The sequence below is a fragment of the Eubalaena glacialis genome, chromosome 14 (genome assembly GCF_028564815.1).
Source record: "Eubalaena glacialis isolate mEubGla1 chromosome 14, mEubGla1.1.hap2.+ XY, whole genome shotgun sequence".
Lineage (NCBI taxonomy): Eukaryota > Metazoa > Chordata > Mammalia > Artiodactyla > Balaenidae > Eubalaena > Eubalaena glacialis.
Window position 1 is genome coordinate 90,022,153 of NC_083729.1, and position 23,382 is coordinate 90,045,534.

Here is a 23,382-nt window from a genome sequence, read left to right on the forward strand (position 1 = left end):
TCAAGATCAAAATTGCGGGAAACTGGGATCTTGGTTCTCTTCTTGACGTATACTCAGCACCTGTGGCTATGTGCTCACCTAGACTTCCCTTGCTGTTTGTGCATGGAGAGAGAGAGAGAGTGAGAGAGGGAGAGAGAAAGATATTCTTCTTATAAGGGCACTAATCCCATCGTGAGGGTCCCACCTTCATGACCTCATCTACACCTAATTATCGCCCCAAGTCCCCACTTCCAGATACCATTACATCAAGGGTTAGGGCTTCAACATACAAATGTATAAATATACAAAGTACATATACAATATTCAAAAATTCATAAATAAATTAGATTTTTGCTTACCAAAAATAGAATATTAGAAAGTTAAAATGAAAACCATACCTTTTACAATAATATAATTGTACCTAAAAATACATCTAATGAAAAATGTGTAAGAACTCTACACAAAAACTACAACACCTTACTGGGAGAAATTAAAGAAGACTTAAATGAATGGAGGGACATATTAAGCTTGTAGGTTGGAAAGCCTGATTTCATAAATATGCTAATTATTTCCAAACCGATTTAGAGTTTCAAAGCAATTGCAATCAAAATTCAACTTTTATTTTTGTGGAACTTTATTGTTTTATGTTACAATTGCTGTGAAGTACAAAGGCCTAAGAATGGCTAAGACATTACTGGAAAAAAGAATAACAACGTGGCAGAACTTACTAGACCTGAGACTTTTAAAATATTATACCCTAAGACACTGTGTTATTGTCACAAAGGTAGATGACCACACAGATGAAGTAGAATAGAGACATGATTTTAAATTTCAGAAATTCTGTTCCTCAAAAGACATTCATTAGGGATGAAAATAAATGTCACCAAGTTGGAGCATATATTTGTACTACATACATATAACCCCGAAAGTTCACATCAAAAATAGACATTTCTCCAAAGAAGATATACAGATTGCCAACAAACACATGAAAGAATGCTCAACATCATTAATCATTAGGGAAATGCAAATCAAAACTACAATGAGATATCATCTCACACCGGTCAGAATGGCCATCATCAAAAAATCTACAAACAATAAATGCTGGAGAGAGTGTGGAGAAAAGGGAACTCTCCTGCACTGTTGGTGGGAATGTAAATTGATACAGCCACCATGGAGAACAGTATGGAGGTTCCTTAAAAAACTAAAGATAGAACTACCATACAACCCAGCAATCCCACTACTGGGCATATACCCAGAGAAAACCATAATTCAAAAAGAGTCATGTACCACAATGTTCATTGCAGCTCTATTTACAATAGCCAGGACATGGAAGCAACCTAAGGGTCTATCAACAGATGAATGGATAAAGAAGATATGGTACATATATACGATGGAATATTACTCAGCCATAAAAAGAAACGAAACTGAGTTATTTGTAGTGAGGTGGATGGACCTAGAGTCTGTCATACAGAGTGAAGTAAGTCAGAAAGAGAAAAACAAATACCGTATGCTAACACATATGTATGGAATCTAAAAAAAAAATGGTCATGAAGAACCTAGGGGCAAGACGGGAATAAAGACACCAAACTACTAGACAATGGACTTGAGGATATGGGGAGGGGAAAGGGTAAGCTGGGACAAAGTGAGAGAGTGGTATGGACATATATACACTACCAAATGTAAAATAGATAGCTAGTGGGAAGCAGCCGCATAGCACAGGTAGATCAGCTCGGTGCTTTGTGACCACCTAGAGGGGTGGGATAGGGAGGGCGGGAGGGAGGGAGACGCAAGAGGGAAGAGATATGGGGACATATGTATATGTATAACTGATTCACTTTGTTATAAAGCAGAAACTAACACACCATTGTAAAGCAATTATGCTCCAATAAAGATGTTAAAAAAAAAAAAATATATATATATATATATATGAGGAACTCTTATGTGTCTAAGAGAAAGACAAACAATTCAATCAAAAAATGAGTAACTTGGAAGAGCACCCCTCAAAAGTGACTGATAAATGTATTAAAACACACTTGACTTCATTTGTAATCAGGAACATCTAACACACACAGAATGAAATACACCACATTAACATAACCTCCAGAATGGCTGATATTGTAAAAGACAGATAATGTGTTCCAGAAAAAGAAGCAATATTAATTCTTACACACTGCTAATGATGGTAAATCTTGGTAGAATCACTTTGGAAAATAGTTTATAATTATCTAATAAAATTGAAGAAAATCAAAATTTCTGACCCAGAAATTACATACCTAGAAATATACCCCTGAAATGCGTGTATATGTGCACAAAGAAATATCTGTATATCTATAGCTATATCTATATCTGTCTCTCTATCTATCTACACATACAAGAATGTTTTAACAGCATTATGAATTATCTCAAACAGAAAAAACCCAACATTGCCATCATCAATAAAATGGATCAATACATTGGGTTTATCTATATAGTAGCATAATACACAGTACTGAAAATTAACAAATTTACAGCTGAACACAAAAACATAGATGAACCTCACAAACATCATGTTGAACAAAAGTTCCAGAACAGGTGAAACTAAGCCATGGTATTTAGGAATATGCATGCTCATATTGTACAAGTACAAAGAAAAAAAAAGATGTGATTTCCCTGCAAGTCAGGACAGTGGTCACTTTTGATGAGGGCTGGGAGGGGGCTTCTGAGGAGATGCAGTGTTCCGTTTCTTCATCAGCCTGTAGTAAATGTATTTAAAATTATTAAACTCCCATGTTTAGTTCATTGAACCCCAGAGCATGGACATGACTTCACAGTTCCTTCTTCTAAACCTTTCACATCCAACATTAGAGAAAATGGAAACGAGAAGGAAAGGAGCTGGCACAATGTCAACATTAAAATCTGCTTGTCATTTCCCTGGAGGGCGCGTTCCTTTTTGACTGCAACTTGGGCCCTGGAGCTTTCCTGTGGCTCATGTTGCCATATCGTCATCCCCACCATGGTCATCATCACCAATAGAATTATTCTGCAAATACCCTGTTACCTGGGAGAGCTGATACTTCCTAGTCTTTCCTCACCAACGTAGAGCCGTTGGAATAATAGTCCAATAGTCGGAATATTAAGAATATTGGAATATTATACTATTCCAATAGTCGGAATAATAAGAAAGTAAATATTTTGTGTTCAGCCACCTAGTAATAATATGTGGCTATAAACTGAAGTCTTCAAATTCCAGATGGATAACTTCACATCCCAGTTTTAGATTTGAAGGCCTAATCTTAAATTCTTAATTTAGGGTCTGCCTGTATCCTTATTCGTCAGGAGTGAAACTGTTACTCTGTATAATAAAAACACGTGAGCTTTAAGGAATGTGACTAAATAATTTGCCTCCACTGAATAGCTCTTGTATGTTGACTGGTTCCCTCATCTGTTAAAAACGAAAGCTTGCACTAGATCTTCAGGTAATAAAAACTGTGCTTTTGGTATGAGGAAACCATGGTGCTGGATGCTGAGGTGGAGAGGAACAGGGCAAGATGATTCCTACTCTTTCTGGGAGTCTACAGTCAAGGGAACATGAGAAACACAGGTGCAGCTAGATTAGAGAGGATGCTGGAATGTTTTGAAAGCCCTATTTGGACATAATCAAAGCAGTATGGATGTCCACCCGTGTGGCTGGAGAAGCTTAGCCAGCGTTCATGAACAAGGTGACTGGCTTGCTCAGCACTGAGACAACAAGCCCTCAAGCAGAGGAGTGCCTAGCATGGTCCTTCACGGCCGCTACGCTCCTCTCCATGCGACAGTTTTTGATTCCTTAACTCCATGAGGGGACATTTAACGATAGCCTGCGTGCGACGCCTTCATTTGCATAGTGCAAATAAAGGAACTTACTCTACGGGGACAAGTTGCCACCACTAACGCCACATGACACCGGTTTAATCCAAGATTTCAAATAAGTACTTGCAACACTCTGACAGGTGCTGTCATGCTCTAACACCTCCTTTTTTGTTACGGCACTCTAATAGACTAAGATGATATCACATTAATGTGATAGGAGATGACAGAGGGTTGAGAATGTAATACACTGGTCCCTCAATCTGTGTGATAAAAGCTGAATGCTGACAGGAAGTGCCAAACGGAGACACGTAGCATCTCAGGCTCCCCATCCTGCTGCAGTCCAACTGCAGGGTGAGGTGTCCTGTCGCTGGTGCATCTGCTGGAGCTGAGATGGTAGGAAAGAGCTGGGCCCACAGGGAAGCTGCAGGATGCAGACAGAATGTTCTCCCCAGTGCGTATTTCTTCCCAAGGTGACTCAAAGGGATTACTGGTGCCCAAACAATGGAAAGAGGCCCAGGCCGGGAGTCAGCAGCCCGAAATACTAGTATTCATTTTTCTCTCATCTCTGGTTACTTTACTCTTCTTAGTCTCTGCTTCCTCATTTATAAAATAAAGTATTTGGATTAGAATAAATCAGTCATTGCAATTTCAAATATTTAAGAAACCAGGCAGGAAATGAAATGTGGACAGCAAGCCTGGTGTAAATGACAGGGGTTGCTTGAGCCTGAGGCAACCAGAGGCATACAAGCCCCAATTAAAAGAGTCAGAATTCATTTTTAACACTATGTTGGCTTTAGCAAATGGACATCTAGTTTGTAAACCCCTATGTTCGATAAACTGTAAAGTTTTTTCCCCATTTTAAAGTGCAAACTCAAATCTTCCCCAAGACATTTGGTAATTACATGACATATCTACTTCACTCTAGCTAAGTAAATCTTGTATATTAATTAGGATAACATTCAGCTGCAAGCAGAAAGGAACTCTCAAAGAATAATGGCTTAAATGAAATTTATTTCTCACATTCATCCAAGTCAGTCCATAGACAGCTCAGGGCAGTCTGGCATCTCTGCTCCTCAATGCCCCCAGGGACCCAGATCCTTTCCAACCATTCCTGAGGTGTGACCCTTGTCTCCGTAGTCTTTTTTTCCAGGCTGCGAGATGGAGGAAGGGGTGAAGAAGCAGGAACAGAGGACAGTTTCTTGAAGTAGAGTCCCCAAAACTGTCCCATGGCACTTCCTTTTCCATCTCATTAATGAGAACTTAGTGACCTCGTTTCAAAGGCAGCTGGGAAATGTAGTCTTCACACTAAGCAATCATGTACTGTTATGAGCTGAATTGTGCTCCGCCTCCAAAACTCACGTGTTGAAACCCTAAGCCTCAAAGTCATGGTATTTGAAGCCTTTAGGAAGGTAATTAAAGTTCAGTGAGGTCATAAGGATGAGACCCTAATCCAATAGGATTGGTGTCCTTATCAGAAAAGGAAGAGAGGCCAGAGCTCTCTCCGTCCACATGCACAGAGGAAAGGCCATGTGAGGACGCAGTGAGAAGGTGGCCATCTGCAGGCCAGGAAGGGAGTCCTCACCAGAAACAGAATTTGCTGCCACTTTAATAATCGACTTTTAGCCTCCGGAACTGTGAGAAAATAAATGTCTGTTGCTTAAGCCACCTAGTCTGTGGTATTTTGTTATGGCAGCCCGAGCAGACTAGTACATGCATTGGTACCTTGCACTGTTATTAAGTTGGAAAAAAAGAAGAGCTGTGCATTAGTCAGGGGTTGCCAGGGAAATAGCACCAACAGGAGAAATATCTGTATCTATATCTATATCTTTATCTACATCTACCTCTATACATATATCTATATCTGTATCTATATTCTATCCATATATGTAGATATATTTAAATATATACATATATTGTGAAAAATTGACTCATGCAATTTTGGACGCTGAGAAGTTCTGTGATCTGCCTTCTGCAAGTTGGAAATGCACGAAAGCTTGTGGTGTAGTTGTCGTCCAAGTTTAAAGGCCAGAGAACTAGGGGAGCTGATGGTGTAAATCCCAGTCCAAGGGCAGGAGAAGACCAGTGTCTCACCCTTCTACCCTGGAAACGATTAAAAAGCAAGAATTCCATGTAGCATTACATTTAAAGACAAGTGATGGGGCAAAAAGTGTTATTTGAATTCAGAGAAGGAGAGTTCAGTGGCGCAAGAGTAATACAGGAAAGATCAAAGGTGTATTTTTAATTGGCTGGTTGGAATTAGACGCCAAGCAAGATGTGTCATGAAGTCAGTTTCTGTTCCAACCCCTGAGAACTTTCTCACTGACCACAGTGCTCTATTTTGGTCGACTTTACCAACCATGACATTGTGTGGTCTCACTGGCTTCATATAGAACTGAGCATTCAGCATAATAGCTCGATCAATTTTATAAAGATTGGAGGTGGGTGTATTGAAAACTGAGGTCGTGATCTCATTAATGGGTCAAACGCCAATCTTCAAAGCAATACGAAATGGGTTTTATCCCAGTATTCTCACTGTGATGTTAATGTCTTATGAAGAACTTGCATGTGTACACTGTCAAAAAAGTAGTGCAAATATTGAAAGCAAAACCAAACAAACAAAAATCTCAACAACTTCTCTTTGTCATTAACCTAATGGAATTACCTAGCATATTGTTTGTCATGTAGGCATTCTTAAAAGACTTTGTTGAATAGAATTGAAGAAGAAGAAAACTTGTGGGTATTAATAACTGTCATACTTGTGCAGACATGGATTTAGAGCACAAAATAATAACTGGTACTAATGTTAATATAATACTTAAAAATCATGGGATTGAAGAGTTACATAAAAAATGGCACTTATTGTAAGATATCATGGATTTGCTTCATGGTAATATCTTATATTTCTCATTTATAATACTACAAAAGCAAACAAATTATTCCTATAGAAACATAATTTTTCAAGAAAATTCAAATGACAGTATTATTGAAAAAAAGGAGAGAATAGATGTTGATAAGTTTATGATATATAGAAACACTTAAAATTTTTTTCATCTGTAAAGGCTTTTACCTTTGAATAATTTATGTCAATTCACCAAAACTGGAAGTCAGTTTGTACATTTTTGGTGGAAAGGAAGGAATGCATAGTAGGGCTAACAATCTCATTTGAACATATTTATCTTCTTACGGCCTGGTGCATGTCTCAGAAAACGATGGAAAGATACTTGGGAGACAGTGGTCAGTTTCTATACAAAAAAAGTGTGAATTATGAACGGGTCATCTTGGATAGCAGGCCATAACTTGAGTTTTCTTACATGTAGTTCATCCACTTCCCAAATTCAGAAGTCATTTTATCCTCACTTGGATTTATTTACTTAAGACAGCAATTAATCTTTTTTAAAGAAATCATCATCACCAAATATTTAATTATGGTATTAGAGTATTTAGATTGTTTTGCATATTCACTCAAAGTGATTTTCTAATTGACCATTTCAGGAGTCACAAACTTAAGTTTTTTCTTCTGTATTTTCCAAAGATACAGCGTCAGGAAGAGGGAGAAAACAAAACAAAACCGAAGCTATCTGAGCCTCTCTCAGTAAAGCAAAGCAGTGGGGTCTGTGTCCGCCTCATGTGCTACGTCTTCTGAACCTGACAGACTGGAAAGCTTTGGAAGGCTAAAGTTGAGCGTCTCCCATTCTAAAGTAAGTAGACATTTTACAAACGTGAATTAGAATAGATTCAGAGGTGAATTTTTCTTCAAAATCATTGCATTAAGGTCCTCTGTGGTACCGAAAATACTGGACTTGGGTAGATTTTATCAATAAGATCTGAATTGAGTGTTTGGTGTCTTGTAGGCAACCTGTCTAGCCATTTGGAAAAAAAAAAAAAAGTATCTTTCCATCTTAAACAAATTATCCACCAATTCTTCTGACCCAGCATCAATCTGAGTATCATAGCTAATTTCCATTCCTGCAGGGTTGCATTCTCAGTACAGAGGAGCCTTTTGAGCCATTCCTGACGTGCCTCATGTATTGATTAACCAGGGTGCAGGGCCTAGTGGTGATGGGAGACTTGAGGATGACACAGTATGAGTCCACACTCCAAATCATGGGGACAGATTTCTTAACTTCTGTGAACCTCCATTCCTTCGTCAGTCAAAACCAAACAGGTTGCTGTGAGTGAGCAAGATGTAGGCAACTGTGACTTACAATCATAATGACGACAAGAAGGGCAGGTGACGTTTATTGAAGTCTTAGCCATGTGCCAAGCACACAGCTATACCTGTTGGGACTCTCATCTCTTCCCCTCTTTATTGACTGGAGAAGCAGCCTATATAGTAAGGGCAGAGATAGCAGGAGTCCTGGGGGGATTACCTGGGATGCTGAGGCATGGACACTGTCCTCTCCTGGACTCAGTCAGGGAGGTGGTGAGTTCAGGAAGGGCTGCAGGGAGAAGGGCAGACCCTGGATCGGCAGCAACATGCCTAGACTTTTCCTCCCCACCCTAGTCCCATTTCTTTTTAATAAGACAGTCTGTCTGAGTCAAATTATCTTTTGCTTACAAACAAACCCATGTGTACATCTTACTTAATACATTTGAAAACTTGTGAGGCCACTACTAATACAATCCCCATTTTAAGCATGAGAAAACTAAGGTTTAAAAAAGCTAAGTAACTTGCCTAAAGCTACATAGCTACTGGCAGGGCAGGAATTCCAAAAAACTGTCTGGTCTCCCAACGCCCAGGGCTTGGCCACTTCTCCACAATTCCTCCAGCTGATGTTCCTTTCTTATGCGCTGCACCACAAGGAAGGTGGGGGGTGGGGGCGGGGGGTGGTGGTGGTGGTGATTATTTGGCCCAAGGCCATTATGAGAATGAGGATCCTGGCTGGCACCTGACGGCCCAAGGCCAAGGGTAGATCATGAGGTGGATTTGAGTGCTATGAACCTAGTAAAGAGCTGGATTAATTAGACACTGGGGAAGGTTTCTCTATGGGAATTTTCTCTGGAATTTAGAAAGAAATAAAGCAAGTGTCCAAGCCCCAGACCCCCGTGGAGAGGAGGTCAAGAGAGAAGAGGTAGTGGAACCTGTGAAATTGGCATCCCTAAGCTGTTGGCAGACTTCTTAGCTCTTTCATCCCTGTCTTTTCTCCAGGAACCATGTTTTTTCTAAGCTTGTAACTCCTCCTCTCCTTCCCCTGTCCCTTTCAACATTATTAGTCCACGTTTATAGGACACAGTGCCTAATTTCTCTGTAACTTGGTGGCCATGAAGATCCCCATTGCTAAGTGTTATTGATCAGCTCCCAGCATCCTCAGTTCGGTCCTGCGTCTGTGTAAGGGTGAGACCAGCCAAGTCTCTGGATCTCACTAGACCTCACTCCCTTTTCCTTTAAAAAAAACAGCAGATTAGGTCATTAGTGAGACCACTTCCTGACCTAAAATTCTGTGGTTCTTGTCACAAAAAAATTCGTAAATTACAGTGAGTAAATGAAGATTTGAGATATCATTTCTGGAAGGTTGCTGACCTCTAGTGTCAGCACAGATCTGGAAGGGAAATTCAGACCTCTGTGTTAATTTCACATTCCTATCAAGACTTCCCCACCCACTTTCCAGTTTCCTTATGGAGGAAAAGAAAATGTAAAATACTTCAAATTAAAGTTCTATTAACTAAAGCTTCATTTACAGAATAAATATTTCTGCTGACATTTGACTGATTATATCAATTTTGAACTTCAGATTTTAATAAGGTATTACCAAGCCCAAGAATAAACAAGCTAATCAGGCCCACTTTCCTATTTCCTCCTTTGTATTAAATGATAAGTGAATTTAAAGCTATGCTTTGTCTTATTAATATCTGCTAAATATGGATGAATTACTGAATATATATTTATTCTTAAACTCATTTGGAGGCAAATATTTGCAAGGCGTTTCTGTTATAATCTGATTTTAATATCCCAACTGAAACTGATTTATGGCACGTGACTTCAAATGTGGTGTTAGTTAAAGAGGCCAAGAATTAACTAGCTGATTCTATCAAGGGTTTCTTGAAACTGATTTTGAAAGGGGGGAAAAAGTCTTTTTTTTTCAGTCAAATTTTAATTGTAGGAATTTTCATGGCAAGTATCAGAGTCCCACGTAAACAAATCTTTAATAATTTTGCATGTGCATATTTGGTTTTACCATAATATTAACTGAAGGAGGAACTCACTTCAGTAGTTTGTGTCATCCACTGAACATCATTTCTAGCACGCAGGCGGGTGCCGTGTGTTCTGGAATTAGCTACCAGGGAAGTCAGTAAATTCTGTTTCTTGGAGTTCTTTAAAACTTGCTGGATAAGAGACATGGGCAGTAGAGGTTGGTGAAAGCCAACCAAATGTCTCTCCTCTCTGGTTATCAGCTAAGGAATGCTGTCCACCTACCATGTTGTACTTACAGAGCTTACGTCTTGTCCGATGCTTAGGAGAGTATACAAACCTCTCTGATTAATTGGTAAACTTCAGTCACGCAAAAAGTGCTTGCTGTCTGAGAGTCAGTGAACAGATCTCAGGCAATCTTAGTTTCCTCTTCCTGGAGTTTTGTGCTGGTCAATTGTGAATTTAACACAAGTATGTCTTAAAGTTTGTAACAAAAATAAATGAGCATTAATATATACATTTAAAAAATAAGATATAAGGATTGTATATAGACCAGCACACCTATTTTGGAAGAGAAGTATTTTAGATACTGAGCCCATTGGTGCCATAAACCCCTTCACCACTGTATTAGTCAGGGTTCGCCAGAGAAACAGAACCAATAGAATGTGTGTATGCATATATATAGAGAGAGAGAGACAGAGAGAGAGTGACGAAGTGGGAGAGAGACAGAGAGAAAGACTTATAAAAATTGACTTGTGTGATTGTGGAGGCTGGTAAATCTGGCAGGGCAGGTCAGCAGGCTGGAAAGTTTATTTTAGTTTTTAAAATTAATGATCATATTTTTATTTTGTCTGCCTTCGGTCTCCTCACAGAGTGCTTTTGCATCTCTGGGCTGGAAATTTTAGCAGAAGTCAATGTTTGCAATCTCAAGTCTGAAGGCAGTCTGGAGGCAGAATTTTCACTTTCTCAAAGGACCTAAGACTTTTCTCTTAAGTCCTCCAACCGATTGGATGAGGCCCACCCACATTATGGAGGGTCATCTGCTTTACTCAAAGTCTGCTGATGTAAATGTTTATCACACCTAAAAATACCTTTGCAGCATTATCTGGACTGGTGTTTGACCCAACAGTTCAGCACTATAGCAATAAGTAAGTTGACATATAAAATTAACCATGACACCCTGTAATACAATTATGCATGGGCTTGATTTAATATTTTATTAAACAATCTTTTGTTTCTTTATATAGTTATTCACTTGCCCCAATTTGAGAAAAGTTGAAATGATGAAATGATTTTATTATGTAAAGAAATCATTCTTCCTGATTGGTCCTACCCTGGCTTCTTTCTCTTCTTCACGTCTGGGCCTTGGAGGAGTCCATTTTTATCTGCAGATTTATTTCATTTCTTTTATCTCTTCTCTGAAAATGATGTTGTAGCTTTTATCCCAGGTGTTCAGTCAGCTGGGTCTTAAGTGATGAGTCCATTTAGAAACTGTGAGGGTGAATTCTATGCATCAACTTGGCTAGGCTACCGTGGACAGATATTTAGCCCAACATACTGGATGTTTCCGTGAAGGTGGTTTTTGGATGAGATTAACATCTAAATGGGTGGACTTTGAGTAAAGCAGATGACTCTCCATGATGAAGGTGGGATTCTTCCAATGAGTTGAAGGCCTGAGTAGGACAAAGTCTGACCTCCACCCAGCAAGAAAGAATTCTGACAGCTGACAGCCCTTGGACTGGAACTGCAGCTCTTCCCTGGTCTTCAGCCTGACAGCCTAGCCTGCAGATTTCGGAGCTGAATCTCCACAATCCTGTGAGCTAATTCCTCAAAACAGATCTCCAAATTTCTCTCTCTCCCTCTCCCTTTTTCTCTATATGTATACATATATCTACTTATGTATATGTATATATGCACACACACATACACATTCTGTTGGCTCTATTTCTCTGGAGAACCGTGACTAATACAGAGAGAGCTGGAGCCACCGACAGAGCAGAATTACGCCTTTTTTTTTTTTTTTTTAATTAATTTATTTATTTATTTATTTTTGGCTGTGTTGGGTCTTCGTTTCTGTGCGAGGGCTTTCTCTAGTTGCGGCAAGCGGGGGCCACTCTTCGTCGCGGTGCGCGGGCCTCTCACTGTCGCGGCCTCTCTTGTTGCGGAGCACAGGCTCCAGACGCGCAGGCTCAGTAGCTGTGGCTCACGGGTCCAGTTGCTCCGCGGCATGTGGGAATCTTCCCGGACCAGGGCTCGAACCCGCGTCCCCTGCATTAGCAGGCAGACTCTCAACCACTGCGCCACCAGGGAAGCCCCAGAATTACGCCTTTTTAATTTGGGATTTCCATTGTTCTGAGCTTTTTAAAGGATAGCTCTTGTTCTGCATAAAAATAAAGTTTTAGTTTTAAAAATGTCACAAAGCACTCGTAAGATTTGGGAGGGTTCAACAGAGGCCCGAGGGAGCTTTCAATGTTTCAGAATAAAGAAGCTGAGTCTGGCTGGGCTTGGTGACTTTCTCTGTGTCTGGGACCTCACAAGTAGATGCTGTGTTCCTGGAGGCCAAGGAGAGAAGCATCCTTTCCAACGTGGACCTCCGGGAAGGGTGGTTCCCCCAGGTGGGATAGCTCAAGCTGAGCATCAGGAACAGACCCCTGGGGCCCACAGTGTGGCAGCCATGAGAATGTGCTGCTCGGATGCTCAGAGCTGCGGCAGGAAATGGACGTTGGTCGACGGAGCCCAGCGGCTGTGATTTGTAGCCATCACTTCACACCCGCAGGGCAGTCCTGCTTCCCTTGGGCTGCTCCCACCACTGACCCAGCATGGCCAAAATGCTTCTTGCCTCTGGGGTGCTTTGGGGAAGTGCTCATGGCACCGCATCAGGATGCAGGATGCTCAGGACGTCAGGCCGAGTCAGGACTGACCATGCCCACCAAGCTCGACCTCTGATCTAGGTCATCAGATCTCTCCACTGTGGAACACATTTCCCTTATTCTAATCAATAGCTATTTGGAGGGCTGATACTAATTCATTTACTAATTCCTAATTTTTAACAAGTCATTCCTGAGGAATGGGGTGTAGGGGAGATTCTTCTAGTAACATTTTTACATACCTTTCCCAGTTACTGAAGTGCACTTTCCCACATGCAGTAAGGACACTGGGGAGTTAATGCTGGAAGGGACCCAATGATGATCTGGCTCAATTCCATTTTTTTATTTAACAGAAGAGGAGCCCAGGTCATCTCAGTAAAATAGTAAGAACCATACTCCAGATCCCCTGATTTTTGTTCAATTTCCTATTATTTTCAAAACATGTTTACTTAATCCTTCAAGAACAAAAAGCAAAATCTTAGACAATCAAAAGAAGACATGAGAGGGACGCAGAAGGTAAGCTGTTCTCGGGGATGTGTATTGGGAATGATAACACCAGGATGTGTCTGCTGTGTAATAAATAAAGAAAATATAGTGCGAGCCACAGGTGTGAGTCACATAAGCAATTTTACATTTTCTAGTAACCACCTTAAAAAAAGTAAAAAGAACCAGAAGGAATTAATTTTAATAATATATTTTATTTAACCCATATCCTGAATATGATCATTTCAACGTGTACTCAATATTTTAAAACTATTTATGAGATAAATAATATTTGCATTTCTTTTCTTTTTTTCTTTTTTTGTTGTTAGTTTCTGGTGTACAGAATGGCGATTCATTTATGTGTGTGTGTGTGTATATATATATATATATATATATAAAACTGAATCACTTTTTATTTTTCAGATTGTTTTCCATTATAGGTTATTATAGATATTGAATATAGTTCCCTGTGCTATACAGTAGGACCTTGTTGTTTATATATAGTAGTGTGTATATGTTAATCTCGAGCTCCTAATTTATTCCTCCCTCCCTTTTCCCTTTGGTAACCATAAGTTTTATCTTTTTTAAAATTTTTTATACAGCAGGTTCTTATTAGTTATCTATTTTATACATATTGGTGTATATATGTCAATCCCAATCCCCCAATTCATCCCACCACTCCCCCCCTTTCCCCCCTTGGTGTCCATGTTTGTTCTCTATATCTGTGTCTCTATTTCTGCCTTGCAAACAGGTTCATCTTCACCATTTTTCTAGATTCCACATATATGCGTTAATATACGATATTTGTTTTTCTCTTTCTGACTTACTTCACTCTATATGACAGTCTCTAGGTCCATCCAAGTCTCTACAAATGACCCAATTTCATTCCTTTTTATGGCTGAGTAATATTCTATTGTATATATGTACCACATCTTCCTTATCCATTCATCTGTCGATGGACACTTTGGTTGCTTCCATGTCCTGGCTATTGTAAATAGAGCTGCAATGAACATTGGGGTGCATGTGTCTTTTTGAATTATGGTTTTCTCTGGGTATATGCCCAGAAGTGGGATTGCTGGGTCATATGGTAATTCTATTTTTAGTTTTTTAAGGAACCTCCATTCTGTTCTCCATAGTGGCTGTATCAATTTACATTCCCACCAACAGTGCAAGAGGGTTCCCTTTTCTGCACACCCTCTCCAGCATTTGTAGATTTTCTGGTGATGGCCATTCTGACTGGTGTAAGGTGATACCTCATTGTAGTTTTGATTTGCATTTCTTTAATAATTAGTGACGTTGAGCAGCTTTTCATGTGCCTCTTGGCCATCTGTATGTCTTCTTTGGAGAGATGTCTATTTAGGTTGTCTGCCCCCTTTTTCATTGGGTTGTTTGTTTTTTTTAATATTGAGCTGCATGAGCTGTTTATATATTTTGGAGATTAATCCTTTGTCCATTGATTCGTTTGCAAATATTTTCTCCCATTCTGAGGGTTGTCTTCGTTTTGTTTATAGTTTCCTTTGCTGTGCAAAAGCTTTTAAGTTTCATTAGGTCCCATTTGTTTATTTTTGTTTTTATTTCCATTACTCTAGGAGGTGGGTCAAAAAAGATCTTGCTGTGATTTATGTCAAAGAGTGTTCTGCCTATGTTTTTCTCTTAGAGTTTTATAGTGTCCGTTCTTACATTTAAGTCTTTAATCCATTTTGAGTTTATTTTTGTGTATGGTGTTTGGGAGTGTTCTAATTTCATTCTTTTACATGTAGCTGTCCAGTTTTCCTAGCACCGCTTATTGAAGAGACTGTCTTTTCTCCATTGTATATCCTTGCCTCCTTTGTCATAGATTAGTTGACCATAGGTGTGTGAGTTTATCTCTGGGCTTTCTATCCTGTTCTATTGATCTATATTTCTGTTTTTGTGCCAGTACCATATTGTCTTGGTTACTGTAGCTTTGTAGTATAATCTGAAGTTGGAGAGTCTGATTCCTCCAGCTCCATTTTTTTCCCTCAAAACTGCTTTTGTATCTCCATACAAATTTTAAGATTTTTTTGTTCTAGTTCTGTAAAAAATGCCACTGGTAATTTGATAGGGATTGCATTGAATCTGTAGATTGCTTTGGGTAGTATAGTCATTTTCACAATATTGATTCTTCCAATCCAAGAACATGGTGTATCTCTCCACCTGTTTGTGTCATCTTTGATTTCTATTATCAGTGTCTTATAGTTTTCTGAGTACATGTCTTTGACCTCCTCAGGTAGGTTTATTCCTAGGGATTTTATTCTTTTTGTTGCAATGGTGAATGGGATTGTTTCCTTAATTTCTCTTTCTGATCTTTCGTTGTTAGTGTATAGGAATGCAAGTGATTTCTGTGCATTAATTTTGTATCCTGCAACTTTACCAAATTCATTGATTAGCTCTAGTAGTTTTCTGGTGGCATCTTTAGGATTCTCTATGTATAGTATCATGTCATCTGCAAACAGTGACAGTTTTACTTCTTTTCCAATTTGGATTCCTATTATTTTCTCTTTCTTCTCTGATTGCTGTGGCTAGGACTTTCAAAACTATGTTGAAAAATAGTGGTGAGAGTGGACATCCCTGTCTTGTTCCTGATCTCAGAGGAAATTCTTTCACTTTTTCACCATTGAGAATGATGTTTGCTGTGGCTTTGTTGTGTATGGCCTTTATTATGTTGAGGTAGTTTCCCTCTATGTCCACTTTCTGGAGAGTTTTTATCATAAATCGGTGTTGAATTTTGTCAAAAGCTTTTTCTGCATCTATTGAGATGATCGTATGGTTTTTATTCTTCACTTTGTTAATATGGTGTATCACATTGATTGATTTGCGTATAATGAAGAATCCTTGCATCCCTGGGATAAATCCCACTTGATCATGGTGTATGATCCTTTTAATGTGTTGTTGGATTCTGTTTGCTAGTATGTTGTTGAGGATTTTTGCATCTATATTCATCAGTGATAATGGTCTATAATTTTCTTTTTTTGTAATATCTCTGTTTGGTTTTGGTATCAGGCTGATGGTGGCCTCCTAGAATGAGTTTGGGAGTGTTCCTTCCTCTGCAATTTTTTGGAAGAGTTTGAGAAGGATGGGTGTTAGCTCTTCTCTAAATGTTTGATAGAATTCACCTGTGAAGCCATCTGGTCCTGGACTTTTGTTTGTTGGAAGATTTTTAATCGCAATTTCAATTTCATTACTTGTGATTGGTCTGTTCATATTTTCTATTTTTCCTGGTTCAGTCTTGGAAGGTTATACCTTTCTAAGAATTTGTCCATTTCTACCAGGTTGTCCATTTTATTGGGATACAGTTGCTTGTAGTAGTCTCTTATGATGCTTTGTATTTCTGACGTGTCCATTGTAACTTCTCCTTTTTCATTTCTAATTTTATTGATTTGAGTCCTTTCCCTCTTTTTCTTGATGAGTCTGGCTAAAAGTTTATCAATTTTGTTTATCTTCTCAAAGAACCAGCTTTTAGTTTTATTGATCTTTGCTAATGTTTTCTTTGTTTCTATTTCATTTATTTCTGCTCTGATCTTTATGATTTCTTTCCTTCTACTAACTTTGGGTTTGGTTTATTCTTCTTTCTCTAGTTGCTTTAGGTGTAAGGTTAGATTGTTTATTTGAGATTTTTCTTGTTTCTTGAGGTAGGATTGTATTGCTATAAAGTTCCCTCTTAGAACTGCTTTTGCTTCATCCCATAGGTTTTGGATCGTTGTGTTTTCATTGTCATTTGCCTCTATGTATTTTTTGATTTCCTCTTTGATTTCTTCAGTGATCTCTTGGTTATTTAGTAACATATTGTTTAGCCTCCATGTGTTTGTGTTTTTTACATTTTTTTCCCTGTAATTGATTTCTAATGTCATAGCGTTTTGGTTGGAAAAGATGCTTGATATGACTTCAATTTTCTTAAATTTACTGAGGCTTGATTTGTGACCCAAGATGTGATCTATCCTGGAGAATGTTGTGTGTTCACTTGAGAAGAAAGTGTCAACTGCTGTTTTTGTATGGACTGTCCTATAAATATCAATTAAATCTGTCTGGTCTATTGTGTTATTTAAAGCTTGTGTTTCCTTATTAATTTTCTGTCTGGATGATCTGTCCATTGGTGTAAGTGAGGTGTTAAAGTCCCCCACTATTATTGTATTACTGTCAATTTCACCTTTTATAGCCTTTAGCAGTTGCCTTATATATTGAGGTGTTCCTATGTTGGGTGCATATATATTTATAATTGTTATATCTTCTTCTTGGACTGATCCCTTGATCATTAGGTAGTATCCTTCCTTGTCTCTTGTAACATTATTTTAAAGTCTATTTTATCTGCTATGAGTATTGGTACTCCAGCTTTCTTTTGATTTCCATTTGCATGGAATATCTTTTTCCATCCCCTCACTTTCAGTCTGTATGTGTCCCTAGGTCTGAAGTGGGTCTCTTGTAGACAGCATATATATGGGTCTTGTTTTTGTATCCATTCAGCGAGCCTGTGTCTTTTGGTTGGAGCATTTAATCCATTCACGTTTAAGGTAATTATCAATATGTATGTTCCTATTACCATTTTCTTAATTGTTTGGGGTTTGTTTCTGTAGGTCCTTTTCTTCACTTGTGTTTCCCACTTTGAGAAGTTCCTAAAGCTCCTATAGCATTTGTTGTAAAGGTGATTTGGTGGTGCTGAATTCTCTTAGCTTTGGCTTGTCTGTAAAGCTTTTGATTTCTCCATCGAATCTGAATGAGATCCTTGCCAGGTAGAGTAATCTTGGTTGTAGGTTCTTCACTTTCATCACTTTAAATATATCATGCCACTCCCTTCTGGCTTGTAGAGTTTCTGCTGAGAAATCAGCTGTTAACCTTATGTGAGCTCCCTTGTATGTTATTTGTTGTTTTTCCCTTGTTGCCTTCAATAATTTTTCTTTGTCTTTAATTTTTGTCAATTTGATTAGTATGTATCTTGGCATGTCTCTCCTTGGGTTTATCCTGCCTGGGATTCTCTGCGCTTCTTGGAACTGGGTGGCCATTTCCTTTCCCATGTTAGAGAAGTTTTCGACTATAATCTCTTCACATATTTTCTCTGGTCCTATCTCTCTGTCTTCTCCTTCTGGGACCCCTATAATGTGAATGTTGTTGTGTTCAATATTGTCCCAGAGGTCTCTTAGGCTGTCTTCATTTCTTTTCATTCTTTTTTCTTTATTCTATTCCGTGGCAGTGAATTCTGCCATTCTGTCTTCCAGGTCACTTATTCCTTCTTCTGCCTCAGTTATTCTGCTATTGATTCCTTCTAGTGTATTTTTCATTTCGGTTATTGTATCGTTCATCTCTGTTTGTTTGTTCTTTAATTCTTCTAGGTGTTTGTTAAGCATTTCTTGCATCTTCTCGATCTTTGCCTCCATTCTTTTTCCGAGGTCCTGGATCATCTTCACTATCGTTATTCTGAATTCTTTTTCTGGAAGGCTGCCTATCTCCACTTCATTTAGTTGTTTTTCTGGCATTTCATCTTGTTCCTTCATCTGGTACATAGTCCTCTGCCTTTTCATCTTGTCTATCTTTCGTGAATGTGGTTTTTGTTCCACAGCCTGCAGGATTGTAGTTCTTCTTGCTTCTGCTATCTGCCCTCTGGTGGGTGAGGCTATCAAAGAGGCTTGTGCAATCTTCCTGATGGGAGGGACTGGTGGTGCGTAGAGCTGGGTGTTGTTCCGGTGGGCAGAGCTCAGTAAAACTTTAATCCACTTGTCTGCTGATGGGTGCGGCTGGGTTCCCTCCCTGTTGGTTGTTTGGCCTGAGACGACCCAGCACTGGAGCCTACCTGGTTCTTTGGTGGGGCTAATGGCGGACTCTGGGAGGGCTCATGCCATGGAGTACTTCCCAGAACTTCTGCTGCCAGTGTCCTTGTCCCCACAGTGAGCCACAGCCACCCCCTGCCTCTGCAGGAGACCCTCCAACACTAGCAGATAGGTCTGGTTCCGTCTCCTATGGGGTCACTGCTCCTTCCCCTGGGTCCTGATGCACACACTACTTTGTGTGCACCCTCCAAGAGTGGGGTCTCTGTTTCCCCCAGTCCTGTTGAAGTCCTGCAATCAAATCCCAGTAGCCTTCAAAGTCTGATTCTCTAGGAATTCCTCCTCCCATTGCCGGACCCCCAGGTTGGGAACCTGATGTGGGGCTCAGAACCTTCACTCCAGTGCGTGGACTTCTGTGGTATAAGTGTTCTCCAGTCTGTGAGTCACCCACGCAGTGGTTATGGGATTTGATTTTGTTGTGATTGCGCCCCTCCTACCATCTCATCGTGGCTTCTCCTTTGTCTTTGGATGTGGGGCATCTTTTTTGGTGAGTTCCAGTGTCTTCCTATCAATGATTGTTCAGCAGTTAGCTGTGATTCTGGTGCTCTCGCAAGAGGGAGTGAGCACACGTCCTTCTACTCCGCCATCTTGAACCAATCTCATAAGTTTGTTTTCTATGTCTGTGAGTCTGTTTCTGTTTTGTAAATAAGTTCATTTGTATTATTTTTTAGCTTCCACATATAAGTGGTATTATATGATATTTGTCTTTCTCTGTCTGACTTACTTCTCTTAGTGTGATAATCTCTAGGTCCATCCATGTTGCTGCAAATGGCATTATTTCATTCTTTTTTTATGGCTGAGTAATATTCCATTGTATATATGTGCCACATCTTCATCTATTCATCTGTCGATGGACACTTAGGTTGTTTCCATGTCTTGGCTATTATAAATAGTGATGCAGTGAACACTGGGGTATGTGTATCTCTCTGGACGTATGCCAAGGAATGGGATTGCTGGATCACATGGTAACTCTATTTTTATTCTTTTCTTTTCTTTTTTTTAACAGTCTGTGTGTATTCTATATTTATGGCAGATCTTAATTCAGATCAAGCCACATTTCAAGGGCTCAAAATAGCCTCTTGTTATTAGTTGTAGTGTTGAACAGCGCTGCTCTAGAACAATGAGGAAATGTGAAATACAGGTTCCTACTACTTTCAATATTTCAAAAGTATTTAATATTATACATTTATCCAAAAATAGACTAACTGCAATGACACTCATGTCTTTAAATGAGGAAGGTTGTTACTCATTCAAGGCTGCTTCAGTGTAGTCACCCAGGGCCTGGTGATGAGAAGGGGTTTGATGCTCTGTGATCATCGCCTTGAATTTTTAAAAATTTTATCTTTGAATTTGTGTTTTGCAAGTTAACTCGGGGGGTGGGGACTATGAAGTGTGGTTCCACAACTTGCCACCTGCCTTCCTGGGAGGCTCCAGGCTGCAGGGAGTTGTCCGCGCTCACCTGGCAAGTATCATCGTGCCAGAAGGATCACTACATTAAATACCAATCAAAAAATACCACGACAGCTCAACAGAGAGACTGCGGAAGAAAAGAGAAGCTTGTTTCCTGATTTTAAATCAGGTCTCCACATTTTCATTTTGTACTGGGTCCTGCAAATTATGTTATTGAGTGTAGCTGTTTTTATTCCTATTGCTATTAACTTTTGTAGCACTATAATTGCCGCCCTTTTAGAAAAAAAGATTGAGGGAGAAACTCTTAAACTCTTTCTTAATAAAGGCAGTTTGGTAGACAAACTCTTTGAAAAGATGTGATACGTGGGTAAATTATAAAGTTGGATATATTTCATTACATGGATAATGTAGCAAATTGTGTCTTGATGTAGAAAATATTGGGAATCCCTAATATGGACTCAGAATGTGTCTAAAACAACTAAATCAAGCAGCTCAATAAAAAATACAAGTCATTGTGTGGATGTAAAGGGGAAAGAGGTTGACTCCATTTTGGTTAGTTTTACATGATGTAACCAGTAAATTTACTAAATTTTTCACTATGGTTGGATATTGCAGTGATATCCTATCAACACAGTCTGACTAAATAAAGTTTTATTTAATGAAATTAGGCATTTTGTATATGCAGGGATTTAGAGACTAGAGCTATGGGACAATCTTTTAACTTGTGATCAGTAGGAATGAAAATAAAATCCAAATGATGAGATACTGTTAACAAATACAGTATTGAATATTGACCCAAGAGGGCTGGAGCTGCATGCAGGGTCCTTGGATGAAAAGCAACAAAACCCTGAGTGAACACTTGCATAAAGATACAAGCAGACCAGTGCCCAGGGTCGTGCTGTGCATGGCGGGACCAGGGCTGTGCTGGTGCAGGTCCGTGTCCGCTGGGCGCAGATGACTGATGACCGTAGCTCCGGTTCTGCCTCCGGCTGGACCAACCTTGAGAATTACAAGTAAGGTCCCTTCCTTAATTGTAAGCCCCAACAAGCCTGGGGTTCCTTAATATCCCTTTTATTCTACGATTCTATGATCCATAAAGACTACAAACAGAAATGTGCTGAGACTCTGGGTCATATTCCCAGGACATAAGGACCTCTCTCCATTGTACTGAGATACTAACATGGTCCTCGCCTGAGACTTGGAGGAAGAGGCGTCACACTTTAAGGAAGTCCCCTCAGGGTTTTTCACCTACCCTGTATTTCATGAAAGGGAATCCCGGGGTGGTTAGTTGTCTTTCTATTCTATGTTTTTCCTTCTTTCCTCCTTTTGCTCCTCCCCATCCCATCCTCCTCCTCCTCCTTATTCTTCTTTTTTGGATGACCAGATAAATGCCTGTCAATTTGTCAGCACTATTTAGGCTTTAGATTAATATTCCCGTTCAGGGGTTAATTGCAGGCCCTTGGAAATTCAAGGTAGCTACCGATTGCCTGTTGCTTCCTTAGCCCCCAGGCTGCTTTGCTTGAAGTAGTCTATATTCTTTTGCTCTTTAGTGGTGTCTGTTTCACCATCACAGTCTTTATCACACACACTCTTTGAGAATTTAAGGAGTTAAATTAAGCTGTCCGTGAAAGTTTGCTTCCCAGGAGAATGCCAGTAACCTCCAGAGATGGCTTTGGAGACATTTTCCCACCAACTTTTATAACCTTAATCTTCCTGGTCTCCAACAGTCTTCTCCAGCATGTGCGTCTATTTGAAAATTTTTGAAAAGCAAGTTTAGAAATTAAAGACCAGCTCTTGTTTAGGCCATTGGAAAGGACCAGGTGAATGACTGACTGGCTGATCTTGGGGACTTGACTGAGACCTTTCCAGTCCGTGGGCTGTGCTAGTGAGTTCCACCACCGAGCGTGGAGCTCACGCCTCCAGGGTCTGTGATGGACACAATCCAATTTTAATGCCTTGTGTCAGGCCTCCTGGCTGCCCTCTAACCATTCTTAATAATAAGACAAAAGCGATATTTTAGGGTAACAGTTAATAAATAATGTGACATCCAATCACACCTTTCGCTAAAATATTATTATCTTTTGGCAGATTCATTACTGTAGAGACATCAGGATCTGATGAAACATTCTCTAATTCTACCACTAGTACATTTTCCAGAGTTGTCTTTCTTTTAATTTAATTCTCCCACTCTGAAAGCATACTGTCTGTTGCAATTACTGAATGAGCATTTAATCTCACATAACTAAGGCATTTTAATCTTTTCTTATGGAGAGACGATTAAAAGGTCCTAATATTGCTATGATATGGATACATTTCATCCCAACCGAGTGAATCAAAGTTTCCTTTGTTCTCATAACTATAAGTGAAGACAAATCAAGACACTTCGCTGCAATGGTTAAGCCACCTTATCACAAGGTGTGATAAATAACCGTTTGGAAACACAGTCTATTGAATAGAAAGGTTTCCAGGGCTTCCTTGGGCAGAGGTGAGCCCAGAGGTGGAAAATAGTAAGAGAAGTTTTCATAGTTGTTATCGTAGCTTGATTTATAGTCTATTATATTTTCCCAAAGCAATAAATCTTGGCACTTTTTAAAGGCTGTGTTGCCAAGAGAGATATTGGATCACATTAAAATGGCAAGGGGTGATTTTGTTATGCTATAGCATTTTTACATTGATAGTTTCAATTTTTAGTTAGCATGTTAGTACACTGGTATAAAATAAAAGAAAGCTAACAGATTTTTAAACTTTTTCAAAATCAGTACCTTTTCCTGATTTTTATTTTCACTGTTCTATTTCCTTGGCACACGCGCGTCTGGTTAAAAAGATTTTATACCCTGAATGTTTGCAATGT

General features: G+C 39.4%; 1 protein-coding gene across 2 annotated transcripts in view; it reads left to right on the forward strand.

Annotated features, from left to right (window-relative positions):
• The window catches only part of LOC133074581 (sodium/hydrogen exchanger 2), a 467,777-nt gene that overhangs the window by 204,091 nt on the left and 240,304 nt on the right, over positions 1 to 23,382 (forward strand). The window contains exon 16 of one of the 2 annotated variants that reach the window (XM_061168500.1): positions 7,340 to 7,505. The exons of the other annotated variant lie outside the window; for it this stretch is intronic. Within the exon in view, the coding sequence (XP_061024483.1) occupies positions 7,340 to 7,389 (50 nt within the window). The 3' untranslated portion in view covers positions 7,390 to 7,505. Of the gene's footprint in view, positions 1 to 7,339; positions 7,506 to 23,382 lie in introns of those variants that run through there. 2 annotated transcript variants of the gene reach the window in all.